General features: G+C 38.0%; 1 protein-coding gene across 4 annotated transcripts in view; it reads right to left on the reverse strand.

Moving 5' to 3' along the window:
• Positions 1 to 18,068, reverse strand: part of PHF8 (PHD finger protein 8) — a 134,065-nt gene that overhangs the window by 65,708 nt on the left and 50,289 nt on the right. For 3 of the 4 annotated variants that reach the window (XM_012813294.2, XM_023508544.1, XM_023508543.1), the window contains 7 exons: positions 17,065 to 17,154; positions 14,881 to 15,183; positions 14,022 to 14,125; positions 8,359 to 8,537; positions 7,987 to 8,072; positions 7,171 to 7,304; positions 6,282 to 6,592 (listed from right to left, as the gene is read on the reverse strand). In XM_012813294.2, the coding sequence (XP_012668748.1) occupies positions 6,282 to 6,592; positions 7,171 to 7,304; positions 7,987 to 8,072; positions 8,359 to 8,537; positions 14,022 to 14,125; positions 14,881 to 15,183; positions 17,065 to 17,154 (1,207 nt within the window). The remainder of the gene's footprint in view (positions 1 to 6,281; positions 6,593 to 7,170; positions 7,305 to 7,986; positions 8,073 to 8,358; positions 8,538 to 14,021; positions 14,126 to 14,880; positions 15,184 to 17,064; positions 17,155 to 18,068) is intronic. The other variant, XM_012813292.2, reaches the window with a different exon arrangement.

An 18,068-nucleotide genomic window follows, 5' to 3' on the forward strand; every position in this document is an offset into this window, starting at 1 on the left:
AAAGAAAGACAGATGTTTGTAGATGTTTGGTGACAGATATCCTAATTACCCTGATTTGATACACATTGTATACATGTATCAAAATATCAACTACACCCCTACAAATGTACAACTATGATATTTCAATTTTTTTTTTTTTTTGAGACAGAGTCTCAAGCCATCGCCCTGGGTAGAGTGCCCTAGCATCACAGCTCACAGCAACCTCAGACTCTTGGGCTTAAGTGATTCTCTTGCCTCAGCCTCCCAAGTAGCTGGGACTACAAGAGCCTGCCAGGACACCCAGCTATTTTTTGGTTGTAGTTGTCATTGTTGCTTGACAGGCACGGGCTAGATTCAAACCTGCCAGCTCTGGTCTATGTGGCTGGCGCCCTAGCTGCTGAGCTACAGGTGCCAAACCTGATACTTCAATTTTTAAAATGCCAATTAAAAATATCAAAGAAGGCGGTACCCCTAGTTCAGTGGGTAGGGTGCCGGCCACATAGACCCAGGCTGGTGGGTTCGAATCCGGCCTGGGCCAGTTAAACAACTATGACAACTGCAACAAAAAAAAGCCAGGCATTGTGGTGGCCACCTATAGGTCTAGTTACTTGGAAGGCTGAGATAAGAGAATCACTTAAGCCCAAGAGTTTGAGGTTGCTGTGAGCTGTGACGCCACAGCATTCTACCAAGGGTGACATAGTGAAACTCTGTCTCAAAAAAATATACATACGTCAAAGAAATGAAAAAAGGCTTCAAAACAATAATCTAACCTTTCTTTTTTTTTTTTTTTTGAGACAGAATCTCACTCTGTTGTTCCAGCCTAGAGTACGGTGGCATCAGCCTCACTCACAGCAACCTCAAACTCCTGGGTTCAAACGATCCTCCTGCCTCAGCCTCCCAAGTAGCTGGAATTACACGGGCCTACCACAACACCCAGCTAATTTTTCTTTCTTTCTTTCTTTTCTTTTCTTTTTTTTTTTTTTAGTACAGGTAGGGTTTTGCTCTTGCTCAGGCTGGTCTTAAACTCCTGAGCTCAAGTGATCCTCTAGCCTTGGCTTCCCAGAGTACAGTGCTAGGATTACATGTGTGAGCCACCGTGCCCAGCCTAAATGTCTACTTTCAAAACTAGAAAAAGAAGAGCAAAGTAAGTCCACAGCAAGGAGAACATAAACAAACTTAACAGAGAAAATAGATCATAAAAAATGAAACCCAAGGTTTTGTAAAGATCAATTAAATTGAAAAAATGCCAGCAAGAATGATGAAAAAAAGACACAAATTACTAGTAATAAGAATGAAAAGGGAGATAATAGGGGAATTCTATAAACAATTCTATACCCATAAATTCTACAACTTAATGCAACAGTTCCTTAAAAGATACATACTGTAAAAACTTACCCAAACTCTTTCCCCCTTTACACTATTATACTTGACTATTCTTAAATGAATAATAAAAAATAAACTCATCCAAGATGAAACAGATAACATGAAAACTGTATATATAGTAAAAAAAAAAAAAAAACCCACAATTAAATCCTGAAAAAGAAATCTTAAGTCATTCAAAGTGTCTGTTTAAAGACATTTTAAATAAAGGGGATGTATAAATGGCAAATACATGGAAGGAAACTTGTTTAACATCATTAGCTATTAGAAGAGCCATTAAATGAGAAATCATTATACACTTACTAGGATGACTGAAATAAATGTACTAATAATACCAAGTGCTGACAAGTTTGCAGAACAACTGCAACTCTCATATGTTACTAACAGGAATATAAAATGGCACAACCACTTGGGCAAACAGTTGGCAGTTTTTCATCAAGTTAAAACACCACTTTTACGGTCCAGGAATCCCAATCTGAGGTATTTTCCCTAGAAAAATGAAAACTCATGTTCAGATAAAAACCTATACATGAATATTTGCAGCAGTTCTATTCATAACTCATAACTCTATTCTACTTTTCCAAACTGGAAATAACTCAAATGTCCCTCATATCTGTATATGGGAATACTACTAAACAATAAAATAGAACAAGTTATTGATATGCAACAACATAAATGTACAAAATTAAAGGCATTACACTGAGTAAAAGATGTCAGTATTAAAATATTATACACTGTATTACATGACATCCTAGCAACACAGTGATGGAGAGGATACCAGTGGCTGCCCAGGGGGGATGCATAGAAAGAGAGTACAAAGGGAGTAGTAACATAAGGGAATTTAGGGGGTGATCAAAGTGTTCTGTATCCTGATTATGGTGGTGGCAAGAATCTAAAGGTATATCCAAAGAAAGTCAATTTTACTTCAGGTTAATTTTAAAACATAAAATTTAAACACTCAACTTTATCAAAAGTAGACTGAAAATAAATCAACCAAGTTTTAACTCAAGATGTTAGACAAAGAACATTAGAAACGAAATAAAATAATATCAGAAATCAAGAAAAATGTAAACAACAAATGATCGATAAAGCCAAAAAACTAGTTTTTTAAAAAGATCAGTAAACAAACTAGACAAATAATTGTTAAAAACCATGACCAAGTACACCTAATCTCAAGGGATGTCAATTTAAAATCAGTAATTCTAATCATTACATTAACAAATTAACTTAGAAAAACAAATTATGTCAAGATGCCAAAAAAAAAACTATTTGATAAAACCTAATACGACTCTTGATTAAAAAAAGAAACCTTTCAAAACTAAAGATAGTGACTCCTCTGAAATTTCTGAGAACAGCCTATCAGAGACTTACAAAAACCTACCTGTTGAGTGGAGAAACATTGGCAGTACTGCCTTTGAAGTTTAAAACAGCACAAGGATGCCTCCTATCACCATTATGATTCAACATCATAATAAAACTAGGAAAAGCTAGAGATATGAATACTGAAAAGAAAATGGATGTTATGGGCTCAACTGTGTCCCCTCTAAAGTTCCTATGTGGAAGCTCTAACCGATAGTATTCAGAATATAATACTATATTTAGACATTGGACCTTTAAACAAATAACTTAAAATGAGACTCTAGATTAGAGTAGGCCCTAATCAAATCTGACTGGTGACCTTATAAGAAAAGGCAGGTAGGCCAGGTTTGGTGGCTTACGCCTGTAATTCCGGGAAGCCAAGGTGGGTGGATCACTTGAGCTCAGGAGTTTGAGACCAGCCTGAACAAGAGCTAGATTCCATCTCTAAAAACAGCCAGACATTGTGGTAAGCACCTGTAGTCCCAGCTACTTGGGAGGCTGAGGCAGGAAGATCACTTGAGCTCAAGAATTTGAGGTTGCTGTGAGCTATGATACCATAGCACTCTACAAAGGGTGACAAAATGAGACTCTTGTCTCAAAAAAAAAAAAAAACAAACAGAAGAGGCAATTAGGACACACAGACATTAGAGGCACGTGTACACCATGTGAAGTGGGAGCTAGAGGGAGGCCATCTGCAAGCCAGGGAGAGATCCCTGAGGAGAAACAAATCATGCCAGCATCTTCACTTTGGACACTCAGCCTCAAGAAATGTAAAAAGCAGAAGTTGCAATGGCACCTGAGTCCAGGGCTTAAAGTTAGAGGAGCCACTAATGCTGGGTGCAAATACCAATGGCTCTGATTGGGCAAGGATTATTATTAAGACAAAATCACATAGATTTTGGGAGATATGCCCCTAATCTTTTTTTCTTAAGTGCCCTATTATTTTTAGTGTACAATTTTTCAGGACACAAAAGGTTTTTCAGGAATGTATACATTCCATTATAGCAGAAATACCTCTGATGAAAGATGTCAGTGTCCATAAATTAACCTACAAATTCCTTGTAATCCTAATAAAATGGAATTTGACAAGCTGATTTTAAAATTCATCTGGAAAAGAAAAGGATGAATAGTCTCGAAATTTTGGAAAAATAAGTAGTGAGGACTCTCCTCGTTAAACTGCCCTTCCAGTGTTGCTGGGCAAAGTAGAAAGGGAAAGGGGGAAGTAGAGGCTGACTGAACTGATTAAACGTGTCTTGACTGTAGGTCAATGTGACTGACTGTTGAAGGTAGGGGTGGGTGTCCAAGGGAACTTGGCAAGTCTCTAAGACTAGTCGTAGCTTAGTTCAGAGATAAGCATTTTGTTGAGCATCTGTACTCTCCTCAGTTCCAAAGCAAGGTCTGCAAAGGAGATGTGCTCTACCAGAAACAAGGTCTATATTAACTAACCTACATGATATTATCACAGGAATAGACAAATTGATTTATGGAATGGAATAATAATATATAACACATAATACCATGTATGGGACAATGTTTTAAATGTTATTTATTTAACCCTCCCAACAACCAATGAGGTAGGTACTCTTAACACAGAAAGGCATAGCAAAGTTAACTACCATGCCCAAGGTCCAAAGCTATTAAGACACAGAACTGGGACTCAAATAGAAAAATAAATCCACACATATATGGGAATTTAGCTTATGACAAAGTTAGAACTTAAAACCTGGGGATAATGATGAACTAGTGAATAAATGGTATTGGGGCAAAAAAGACTATCCACATGGAAAAAAATAAATTCCCAATTCATAAAACTTAATTCTAGATAAGCACTTAAAATTTTACCTCTTATACAAGCTTTAAGTAAAAATATAAGGCCTGCCTACTCAAAATATAAATTACAAAAAATTATAAAGATAACTATGTAAACCTTGAAATATTCTACATGCTAGAAAGCACCATAAATAAAATTAAAATAGTCTGAAAGAAAATAATTTTTTAAAAATCCAGAATATACAAAAAAATTCCAACAAATCTAGAATATATATAAAGAACTCCTACCAATCAATAAGAAAAACTAGCATCCCAATAGAAAAATGGATGAAAGATTAAATTCATAGAAAAGGAATAAAGAAGAGTCAATAAACACATAAAACAGAGATACCATATTTTGCCATGGGATTGGCAAAAATTAAAAAGACTAACAGTACCCACCACTAGTAAGACTATGGGGAAAGAGGTATTTCTCAAACATGGCTCATATACTAGCCCTTTTGGAAGGCATTTTGGCACTATTAACAGTTGCTTACATATACCCTTCAACCCAATAGGTCTATCTACCTTAGAGAAATATTAACTGGCACACAGGCACAAAAGGTACAAAAAATATAGTCTAGCAAGAGGTAGGAGAAAAGAGGGAGGGGGAGGGCATTTGGCAGGATCTCACCTAATGTGCACAATGTGAGGGTGTACAGAACACCTCCTACGTGAAGAGCTCTACTACAACTTGAACTTTGCCTGAGAAATAAGAACAATGTAACCTAGAAACTTGTACCCTCATATTAATTTGAAATAAAAAAATTATAGAAAAATTTTCAAAAATAAAAAATTATACAAAATTTTTCATTGCAGCATTGTTAGTAAAAAAACAGACAACCTAAATGTCCATCAGTAGGAAATGAGTAAACATATGATATATTTTTATGCAGCAGATAGACTTCTGTGTATTGAACAAGTAGATCTCTATGAACTGATGTTGAAATACAGCTAAAAAAACTGCTGAACCATAAACACTAAACGAAAAATTATACCTCTATCTATACATCTACACATGGGTGTAAATGCAACAAAATAAAAGGTAGACATCAAACTGATAACAAAGATTATATTTGGACTTAGAGAAGGAAGAATGTTAGTCAAAAGGAATTTTTTCTTTCTCTAACATGTTCTAATTTTGGCAAATGAACATTAACTGCTATTTTGTAATTCTTTTAAAATAATATTCAAACCGTGTGTGAAAAAAATTATATTCAAATAAACACCCACATTAGTTACCTATATTATACAAAAAAGTGCTTTATACATTGCAGTACTCAATAAATCTTGGTTTTAAAAAAGTCATCTTTTAAATGTAAAAAGCCCACTGAAAGGTCATTAAATACCTTTGCATAGTATAAAAACTGCCTGACACAGAACACAAATGATACAGGTCATGGAAGTAAAAGAGGCAAGAGGAAAAATAAGTCACCAGCAGTGAATGCTGGACAGTATTAAAAAATAGATGATACCTAATGATACCTAATTATAACAGCTACCATTTTTTGAGGGCTTCCCATGAACAAGAAACTGTGCCAGATGCTCTAAGTAGGCATAATCTCTAATTCTTATATAAACCTGTAAGATATCCCCATTTTACAGATTAGAAAAATATGGCTCAGAGAAACTAAGTATCAGGTGTAAGGCCAGGCCTCTGTTCACTACAGGCTGTTCTCTATTGGGACCAACAGTTGAGACTAGGACTTATGGGACCCCTTCTGGCCTGGACCCATATGCTTAGCTGCCCTTACTATACTCTGCATCCTTGAAGCATGCTCCCAAGCTGTCCTGTTCATCCAGACTGGCATTCTCCTCCTCCTCGCTCTCAGTTCTCCAGTATGCTGGCCGCTTGATGGGTCGCTTCCCTGGGGTACGCTGGGAAGCAGGACTATTAGACACCGTGCCCAGCCCACTGCTGGAGCTCCCACTGCTTCGGTCCTGCCCCCCGGTCCACCAGGCCTGCAGGCTGGAGGTAGCTGGTGAGGATGATGAGGATTGCAGGTTGGCCATACACAGCATGCCCTGGATGGCCTCCTGAGTGCTGGGAGAAGCTGGGGCCTCACTGCAAGGAATAGAGGAAAAATGCTGATAGTTTCTCTAGTTCTCAGAGGAAATCAGTCATCAAAATACTCAGGGAGGAGGGATACCAGCTGTGGGGATCAGGGTGGGAGGAAGAAGGGGACAATCATCCAATGTGAGAAACTAGAAGTCAAGCTAAAGGAGGATAGTATCAGATTGTTTTCATGAAAAGACAGTCTTTCCTGCCTTCAAGTCTCTCCACAGATAGCAGGCAAGATGGCAAAAAAGGGGTCACACCTACCTCCTTATCCACCCATGCTGCAGTTTCTTTTTTTTTTTTTTAACAAGTCTCCTTCCATGACCCTTCTAGCCCCTCTTACAACTTCTAAAGTGTCCAAAATTAATTCCCCTTGACATCTATACATCCTATCACTGTCAAATATTAAGTTCCTTAGGACAAGTTTAATACTTACTTTAGTATTTCAGCCCAAATATCCTAGATAATTCTTTGTCCCTTTAAATGGCTCAGTAAATATTTTCTGATTGGCTAACCTAGTCCCTTGGGTGAGAGGCCAATGTGGTGTGATAGAATGAAAAGAGGAAATCAAAGACAATACTCACGTGAGGGCAGCATAATCAGGTCCCCCCACCTGCCTGCTGGCCTTAAGCAGATCAAGAATTCCACCAGCTCCACTCCCATTCCCAAGCTTGCCTTCAACCCCTTCTACCATGTCCTCATCTGTTGTATAGTCCTCCTGTCAGAGAGAGACCATATCATCTTAACTGCCCAAGATTTGTCTTGATACTAATATCTTCTGAGAACCTATCTTCTGAGCACCAAGTATAGACCAAGTATTAAACACAATATTCATTCTTTCATCTTAATCTCCATAGTATCTTAGTGAGATAGGTATTATAACGCTCATTTTATAGATTAGAAAACTAAGGTTCAGTGAAGTTAAATAATTCACAAAAGGTCACATCAGATAGTCGGTATATCATATCTTTGATATGATACTTGTCATATCAAATCACAATATTCTTTCTGCTATATCACACTGCCTTTTATTCTACTCTGTACTAAGGGATTTTTAAAATATTTCAACTAAGTTGTAATCTTCCATTTATATGCTCAGCAACATTTAGCAAATAATCTTCCACTTAATAAATACAGGGGGTCCCAAAGTTGCCCCTAAAGTCACCATACATCGAGAAACTTGGAAACTACAGCTAACTATACCTTTATTTACAAAATAGTCACTACAAAATATTCTTTATGTGTTGTCCACCTGTTTCTAAAATGGTGATTTTAGGGTTAACTTGTGGGATACTCTGTATTTTGAGACTTGAATATAGGTTGTCTTTCCATCTTGTCCAACTAAAATGATAATCTATCTTCTGTCTTAGTGACCAGAATGAGAAGAAGACTAGACATACCTCAATGTCAAACTCAACTTCTCCTGGTTCACGAACTCGGTTGGGGTCAGAGCAAGGTTTCGCACGGGGCAATTTCCGAGGAAATTCTAGAGAACAATAGAAAGCACTTATCATGAAGCAAAGATTAGCATTTGAACCAAATACCCAAAGGAAGGAAAATAAGACTAATATTACTGGAAATAATGACCACAGATTATTAATTTAGAAAGTTTAGGAATCAGATGATAAATAAATCTCTAGAACAAAGGAAACAATGGAGGCCTATAAAGTCTAGTAAATCAAAATATCAATAAGCTCAGGTCTTGAGTTTATAAAGGGGACCAAAAACAAATGCAAATGGCAGGGAAGGAAAGAGAAAGAACAAAGACACACTTGGTCTTATTATCAGGGTTGCCTTTTCCTTTCCCAATCTTTCGTCAATCTGCAGCTCATCATCTGAATCCAAGTCAAATTCATCTTCCATCACCTGTTCTGCTACCATCCTAGCCCTGTCTGCCTTCTTTGCAAACTTGGCTCGACGAGACTTGGATAGGCTCTTCACCCTCTTGGTACTAGAGAAAAAGGAAAGAAAAACATAAAGACTAAACAGTCACATATAATATTGTTAAGATGGCAATTTCCCCCAAATTGGTCTGCAGAGTCAATGTAATCCTATCCTAATCAAAATCCACCTAGTTTTTCTGTAAAAATTGACAAGCTGATAGGAAAAGGTACATGGACATGTAAAAGACCTACCACAGTCAAAACAATTTTGAAAAAGAACAAAGTTTGAGGGCTTATATTAATCAATTTCAAAACTTACTATAAATCTATGGTAATCAAGGCAGTATGATATTGGAATAAGAACAGACATAAGATTGGGGAACAGAACTGTGAGTCTCAAATAAATCCTTAAATTTATGATCAACAGATTTTTGACAAAGAGGCCAAGGTAATTCAGTGGAGGAAATGATGGTCCTTTCAACAAATGGTGCTGAGACAAATGGACCCTTACCTTACATAATACACAAAAATTAACTCAAAATGCATCATGGATCTAAAATCTAAAATGATAAAACTTCTAGAAGACAATACAGAAAAATACTTTTGTGACGTAGGATTAGGTAAAACTAAAAACTTTTATGCTCCAGAGAGCAGCGCCTGTGGCTCAAAGGAGTAGGGCGCCGGCCCCATAAGCCAGAGGTAGCGAGTTCAAACCCAGCCCTGGCCAAAAACTGCCAAAAAAAACCAACAAAAAAACTTTTATGCTCCAAAGAAACCATTATGGAAAAAAAACAAACCATTGAGAAAATGAAAAGACAGTGCACAGACTGGAAGAAAATATTTGCAAAGCATTTATCTCACAAAGGATTTGTATCTAGAACAATTAAAGAACTCTTAGAAATCAGTAATATGTAAAATATACCAATTTAAAAACAAGCAAAAACGCCAGGCACAGTGGTTCACACCTATAATCCTGGCACTTTATGAGGCCAAAGCAGGAGGCTTGCTTGAGGCCAGGAGTTTGAAACCAACCTGAGCAAGAGTGAGACCCCATCTCTATAAAAAATGGAAGAAATAGCCAGGAACGGTGGCATTCACTTCAGCAAGAGGCTGAAGCAGGAGGACAGCTTGAACTCAGGAGTCTGCAGTTCCAGCGAGCTATGATGATGTCACTATACCCTAGCCCAGACTATAGGATGAGACCCTGTCTTAAAAAAAAATAAGCAGAAGTCTGAATGGACATTTCTTCAGAGATGATATACAAATGACCAATAATCACACAAAAAGATGCTCAACATCACAAGCTATTAGAGAAACGCAAATCAAATCCATACTGCCATTTATGACAATATAGATTAACCTGGAAGACTGTAGTATATATACTACATATATATATATATATATATATATATAGAGAGAGAGAGAGAGAGAGTCAAAAAGCCAGATACAAGTAAAGAAAATACTGTATGATCTCACTTATAAGTCGAACCTTAAAAAGTCACTCATAGAAACAAAAAGTAATGTTTATCAGGAGAAGTGGGATGGAGTATAAAATTTTAGTTACATAGTATGAATAAGTTCTAGAAATATAATATACAGCAAGGTAACTATAGTTAATACTGTATTATAAACTTGAAATTTCCTGAGAGTAGATCTGTGTATTCTCATCACACACAAAAACACACAAAAAATAGTAACTATGTGAGATGATGGATATGTTAAACGACTTGACTGTAGTAATCATTTCACAGTGTAGATGGATATCAAGTATCACATTATACCCCTTAAATATATACAATTTTTATTTTAAGAAAATATATAATGAGATATCACTTTATATCTACAGTGGCTATAATCAAAAAGACAAAAAATTACAAGTGTTGGCCAGTATATGGAAAAACTTATGAACTTATGATTGCTGGTTGAAATGTAAAATGATACAGACACTTTGGTATAATGTTTGGCAGTTTCATTTTTTATGTTTTTTTTTGAGACAGAGTCTCAGTATGTCGCCCTCGGTAGTGTGCCATGGCATCATAGCTTACAGCAACCTCAAACTCTTAGGCTTAAGTGATTCTCTTGCCTCAGCCTCCCAGGAAGCTGTGACTAAAGATGTCCGTCACAATGCCTGGCTATTTTTTTTTTAAGAGATGGGGTCTCGCTCTGGCTCAGGGTGGTCTCAAACCTGTGAACTCAAGCAATCCACCTGCCTCAGCCTCCCAAGTGCTAGGATTACAGGCGGGAGCCACCGTGCCAGCCTTGGCAGTTTCTTTAAAAGCTAAACATTGAGTTATCAAATGACCCAACAATTTTACTTGTAGGTAAGAAATAAATATGTATGTTCCCACAGAAACTTGTACACAAATTCTCAGAGCAATATTATTCATAATAGCCAAAAAGTAGAAGCAATCCAAATGACTATGAACTAATAAATGAGTAAACAAAATGTGGTATATTCATACAATGCAGTACTATATACAATAAAAAGGAATCAACTAATGATTCCTTTTAATGATGCATCATGGATGAACCTCAAAAAGGTTATGAAGAAGTGAAAAAAGCCAAACACAAAAAGTTACATATTGTATGATTCCATTTATATGGAATGTCCAGAAAAAGCCTATCTATAGAGACAGAAAATAGATTAGGGCTTGCAGGGACCTAGAGACGAGAATGAGGACACAAAAGATCTTTTGGGGGCAACAGAAGTATCCTAAAACTGGATGGTGGCAATGGTTGCACAATAACATAAATTTATTAACATTCATTTAATTATATACCCAAGACATGTTGATTTTACAGCAATAAATTAAACATAAAGAAATTTGTTAAAAATATATAAAAGAAATAAAAAACCTCAAAAGTGGCTTACACAGTCCTGTTATACATTATAAACAATATTAACCAGTAGAAACTGCTAGAATAAACCTCTCAAATAAAAACAAGTTTTTAGTTAATTTAGCAATTTGATACATACAGCAAATAGTCATTTTATCAAATTGCCTTTTAGTGAATTGGCTGTCATTAAATTGACCTGTTTTCTACCTCACAGGATTATTGGGACAATTACATGAATTAATAATGCAGAGCCTGACACATGGCAAGCATTCAATGTAGCTAATATCATAACAAAGTTTTCTGGGTCTTAGTTTTTACAATGGTAAAATGAGAATGACAATACTTATCTTTGGGGTTGTTGTGATCACCAGATAAAATAATGTATGTAAACAACTAAGGTAGATTTTGACATAAAGCAGAGACTCAATAAATGATAGCTACCTATATGAAGGTCTTTTATTAACTTCTAATTTTAAAAAAAATTCAAAAAATATAAAAGTATAATGAATTCCCATATACCTGTCACTCAGCTAAGTTTCAGCAATTATCAACATATAGCCAATCCTGTTTCATCTACACCTAACTCCCCACAAAACATTGAAGTTGGAGAAAAGCCCAGATATAAAATCATTATCATCTGTAAATATTTCTAGGCTGGCGCCTGTGGCTCAGTGAGTAGGGCACCGGCCCCATATACCAAGGGTGGCAGGTTCAAACTCAGCCCCAGCCAAACTGCAACAGAAGATAGCCAGGCATTGTGGCAGGCTCCTGTAGTCCCAGCTACTCAGGAGGCTGAGGCAAGAGAATCACCTAAGCCCAAGAACTGGAGGTTGCTGTGAGCTGTGACACTATAGCACTCTACTGAGGGTGACAAAGTGAGACTCTGTCTCTAAAATACATATATTTCTATACCTTGATTCCCAAGTTTCAGTTAATAGCAGCTTCTGGCCACTGTGGCAGATAATAAGAAGTAGCACAAGAAGGAATGTTGCAGGAGGGAAAATACATTTCACTGTATATTAGAACTCTCAATTTTCTCCTCTACAGGAAACCTATCACAAGATCTGGACAAAGGCAAGAGTCAACAGTCTCTTTTATCATACTCTTTGGTAACTGGGTTTTCAAATTCCAAGAATAGTTCTCCTTTTAGAATCTTCCCTGTTCTCCCACCATTCCCCCTTATTTTCCATCCAGATAGACCTATTATACTCTTCCTTGGGATCTGAAAATACCCTTTTTCCTACAAAGAGGCTATTAAAAGGTACCTTTGTTGTCTGTGTTCCTATATTGTTCATACTTAGTACTTGACTCTTAATTGCTATTGTCTACTGGTATCCAGATGATAACCTATAATGCCTCAGCCTCCCTGAATATTTCATGGTTTCTGGCCATACTCACATCTGCATCATCATCACCTTTTACCTCCATCTTCGTCACTGCATTTAAAAGAGCTACCATTTATTAAATATTTACTATGTGTCAGGCCCTGTAATTAACAGTTTACTTATATTATTTCTTCTAATCCTCCAATAACCCTAAGGTAAATTTTATCTATAGAGTAGATATAATGAAGACACAGACTCAGAGAAGTTAATTGATTTGCCAAGGTCACATAGTGAATACATAGTAGAGTTGGGATTTGAACTCAGAACTGTCTGATTCTCAAGCCCATGATTTCATTGAGAATGGCTTCTATTTTATTCTTACCAAAAAAACTCTCCCACCTCTCCTATCCTACCTTCCAGAGATAGCCACTATTAAAAATTTGGTATAACCAGTATAAAATAAATAACAAATCTATTTATTTGTCCACACGTATACAAATACAATATCTCTTAAAGGAAATCACTGACATTGGCCATCTATGGGGAGGGAAAAGGAGGAAGGAAGAGATGATTATGAGATTTTTCACTGTGTGCTCTTGCACATTTTTTTAATTTTAAACCTTATAAATTGAATTTTTTTAACTTTTCAAAAAACTAAAAGTAAAAAATGAAAAAGACTATAAGACTATATTGCTTTTCCACATATACATACATGTGTGCACACATTTTTAAAAATAAAAATGGATATGACTCAAGGGGAAAAAAGGGAAAAAATAATAAGAAATGAAACTATTCTTATGTTATTTTATAACCAGATTTTCTCACTTAAGAATATATCTTGAGCATCTTTCTGTGTCATCAGATATCAGATTGTCTCATTTTTTTTTAACAGCTACATGGTATTCCAATTAATACCATAATTTATTTATCCAGCCCTTACTGATTAACATTTGCCTAGTTCAAATTACTTACTATTACAAACAAGGATACATTTGCACACATTGTGCAAGGACTTCTATAAATTACTGAAAATTGAATTGCAAGTCAAAAGGTATATAAAAAAGAATGCTTTTAACAAGTATGCTTATTATTTATTTCTTTTTATTTCTATCAGTTGTTCTGACCCAATGACTTGGTGCAATTTCTATAAGATTATATAACTTCTTTCTTAAGATTGCCAATTAGATTCCAAAGCTCCTTCCTACCCATCACCAACATCATCATGGTTCCTTGAACCAAGCAATGATACCTGATAATATCCAGGTATTGTCTAAATACAGGCCTTCCCTGTGTATATCATAACCCCTCGGTCCCAATTCCATGCCCTGTCTCAGTGGCATACTGTCACTGATAGTCCCAGTATCTCTGTGCTCCTTCTTCCCACCTCACCTGCCATTAGACATCAACAGGGCCAGTGGGCTCTCATTTCCGTCAAGGTCCAAGTCTGGTGAGTCATCATCTGAATCATTCAAGCAGGTACCAGTGATGTTGAACTGCAGGAGGAGGAGGCTAAGTTGTCACCTGTCCAGGACTCCCACATGAATCAGGATGGCCAGTTCCCTCTGGTTTCACTGGTTGAGTTTACTGTCAAAATCACCTAAACCAAGGCTTTCTGCCATACTACCCCCCTACCCTCTCTCACTGGAGCCAGAGGTTGAGAATGTGTGGCTGAATCAAGGGAAAGCTATCAATCTTGTGAAATATTTTCCCTTTAAAAGGGTAGGACATCTTCAGATGCCCATGGAGGGCACCACAATCTTGAGGCAAGGTAGAGCCCTAGGGCAGAGCTCAAGGAGCTATTCAAGACTCTAACCTGACACTTATATACAATGTTCTCAAATCTCATTCTCATACCAACATTTCAAACTTCAGCTTAAGTGTTATGTTTTCTGAAAAGAGCTCTTGACCATCTTCCCTACCTAGATAGAATCAACTCTCCACTGAATCGCAAGGTCCCGCACACACCCTTGATTGTGGCATCCATAATAATTCATCACACTCATTTGTTTTCATGTCTGTCTTTCTCACTAGCCTGTCAGCCTCTTGAGAGTTACATCCACAGCACCTATCGCAGTGCCCAGCATAGAAAAGGTCTCAATAAATGCCTATTAAATGAGTGGGACTAGTAGCCAAACACCAGGGGCTCTAAGGGAGGTGGCAGCAAGACAGGATAGCCTGTCCTTTTGAAACCCTGCTCTTCCAAGGGACACCCGAAAGGGCTGGGCTGAACCCATGGGCCAGCACCCACCTTTGCTTTCTGGGAAGAGCCTGTCTTCAGTGCCTGATGATTGTATGTGTCCATGAGATTATAGCTCAACTGGCCAGCAGGCCCCAAGGCTGAACTCTCCTTGCCCTTTCGATCTGCCTTCTTGAAGAGTTCCTTGGGCTTCAGGCCTTTCTTCTTTGAACCACTTTTGGAGGGCAGTGACAGCCTGGACATGGATACTGAAGTGGAATGGGCTGGCCTGGTTAAGGGAATGGAGCCAGCTGGGAAGATCCTCTGTAGCCCAAAGATATTGCTCGTCTTCCCAACGTTCTGTTGGAAGATGTCCTACAAGAGTGTTAGTAAATGAGGGGGTTAGAGTTTACTCAAGGGTTCTCTCAGCACTAAGATCAGAAGTCTGTTCCTGGCATTGGTGGTATTGCCACGAAAGTGGCTTACAGATACTCCACATATGCACACCCTAGATTGTGCACAGCAAGTCACCAAGAATTTATTGGATGGCATTTCTTTACCTAGCCATTTATGAGTAAGGAGAAGACGAGCAAAGGAAAAGCCCAGCACTGCTGTCAAAATTGGAGAGAAAAAACTCCAAAAGGAACAGACATGAGACAGAAAATAATCAAGTACTAATTTGTGTGGTTCAGACTCTAAAGCAGTGGTTCTCAACCTTCCTAATGCCGCAGCCCTTTAATACAGTTCCCGTGGGTCACGACCTACAGGTTGAGAACCGCTGCTCTAAAGACTATAAGATTTGAGAGAAGGAAATAGATTCTAGTCTTAATTCTGCTACTGTCTGCTCAGCTGTAAAATTAAAGGGCTAGACTGGAAAGGTAGTTTTTGAAGATGTTTTGTGGCTCTTTTGAGCTTCTTGGAAGGAGCCCTTGGGATTGGAGGTTAAGTGGAAGGCAGATGAGAGGAACGAGTAGAGCCATGAGTCTCCCAGCTCCACCCTATTCAAAGCAGCTATGCTTTGATTTGTTGTATATACTGAGCTTCACATAAGATCTCATTTTTTAAAAAAAGGTTCCATTGCTTTAAGATATATGAAAGCCAGTGGACCCAATATGATCTATTTCTAAGTCTTCTTCCAACCAGCCTGCAGTTCTGTGTACAAAATTGGTTTATATGGGAAGAGATTGAGAAAAGACAGGCCTTTAACTAAATCCTGAAGGATTTTGACAGATGGGAGTCAAAGAAAATGAGGTAGGAGATGGATACTTTAAGCTATGGTATAGGCAGTGAAACATGCCATAAGCAGTGAGGCTAGAAGCCTGACTTCCCAGTAGCTGACTCTTGATCACCCTTCAGCATGGATATATATCCTGGGCATTAAATAGAACTTTACAGTTTCTGAACTAAAGGGAAGTTAAAACATCCTCAAGTCTAGTTTTCCTCTGGTGCCTCTGCTACTTCACTATCCCACACCAAGTTCTCTCTTGATTGCAAAGTCTGTCAATATCAATGGCTCACATTTATTGAGTACTTACTCTGCTAGGCACTGTGTGAGAGGCTCTTTGTACATTATCTATTAATCCTAACAAAACTCTGAAAGGTTTGTATTATCTTCACATTACACATGAGGAAACTGAGGATCTGAAAGGCTTGCAAGTGACAGACCAAGAACCAGAACCCAGGTTTCTCTGAGTCTCTTACTACTATACCTTACTGCCTCGTGGTATATGACACCTGTTGAAACATGGCTTTGTAATCATCTTCACCCCGAGAGAACTTTTTGGAGAATGCAGAGACTGAGTCAAAATATTAATAGTAACAACAACTACAACCATCACCACCATCTACCACCACCATGACCCAACATCAGAATTTATTGAGTACCTACTGTGTTCTAAGCACTATACTTAGTGCTCAACTCAAATCACCCTATTTAATCCTTTTAGCAATCCTGAGTAGCTACAATTATCCCCACTTTAAAAATGAGGAAACAGAGGCTTAGAAAGGCTAACTTTGCTCAGGGTTAATTTTACTACAGTGTGAGTTCTTCGTGGGCACTATTATTTGTGTATTCTAAGACTCTAGCCCTCTGTGTGACACACTCAAAGCACATAATAATTAACTGAATGAATAAGATCCTTGATGGGGTGTTCCCAATCCCTCCCCTGGGCTCTCATATGAAGTACAGAGGCCTAACCTGCCATTTGAGTCTCAAGCCCTTCCCAAAAACCTTCTCTCCCCTTCTATGCATCTTACTTCCACCAGACGGATCTCCCTGGCCAAATCTTTAATGAGCTGTACAGTCCGCACTGTCTCCGGGATCTCATCCTCATGGTCTGGGAGAGCCTGTCAAAACAAAAGGCATGAGGAATAAACCCACACAACAATAGACAACTGATGTTTGACAATATGCCAGGGCAATTCAGTGGAGAAAGGGTAGTCTTTTCAACAAATGATCCCAAACCAATTCAATATCCATACACATAAAGAAAAAAATTAAAGATAGAACCTCAATCCATATCTCGCACCAAGTACATTCACCAAAAAACCTCAAAATAAATCACAAACCTAAATGTAAAACCTAAAACTATAGGTTTAGACAGAGGAGAAAATCCGTGGCCTTCAGTTAGGCAAAGATTTCTTAGATAGGACACACAAAACATAAGCTAGGAAAAAAAAAAAAAAAACATAAGTTGAACTTAATTAAAAATAAAAACTCTCTGCAAAACTTCTGCTACTTCACCACTTTTGCTACTTTAAGGCAAGCCACAAACTAGGAATATTTCAAAACATACACCTCATAATGACAGCATCAAAACATGTGAGGAAGTCAGTTGTGGGCTTTGGTCACAGCTCTCAAAAACGTCAAGGGCCTCAGAGAGATCAATGGGGACAAATTGCCCCCCCTATTTTTTTTTTTTTTTTTTGAGACGGAGCCTCAAGCTATCCCCCTGAGTAGAGTGCCATGGCATCACGCTCACAGCAACCTCCAACTCCTGGGCTCAAGCGAGTCTCCTGCCTCAGCCTCCCAAGTAGCTGGAACCACAGGTGCCACAACGCCCGGCTATTTTTTGGTTGCAGCCGTCACTGTTGTTTGGTGCCCGGGCTGGGGATTCGAACCCGCCACCTTAGGTGTATGTGGCTGGCGCCTTAGCCGCTTGAGCCACAGGCCACAAGCCCTTATTTTTGAGGACAGAACTCAGTGCTGAATAGCTATAGGACTATAACTAGCTCAACAGCAACCCAAGCAGATATCTTCT

Source organism: Otolemur garnettii, unplaced genomic scaffold (assembly GCF_000181295.1).
Source record: "Otolemur garnettii isolate 467f Iridium unplaced genomic scaffold, OtoGar3 scaffold00256, whole genome shotgun sequence".
NCBI classification, from domain to species: domain Eukaryota; kingdom Metazoa; phylum Chordata; class Mammalia; order Primates; family Galagidae; genus Otolemur; species Otolemur garnettii.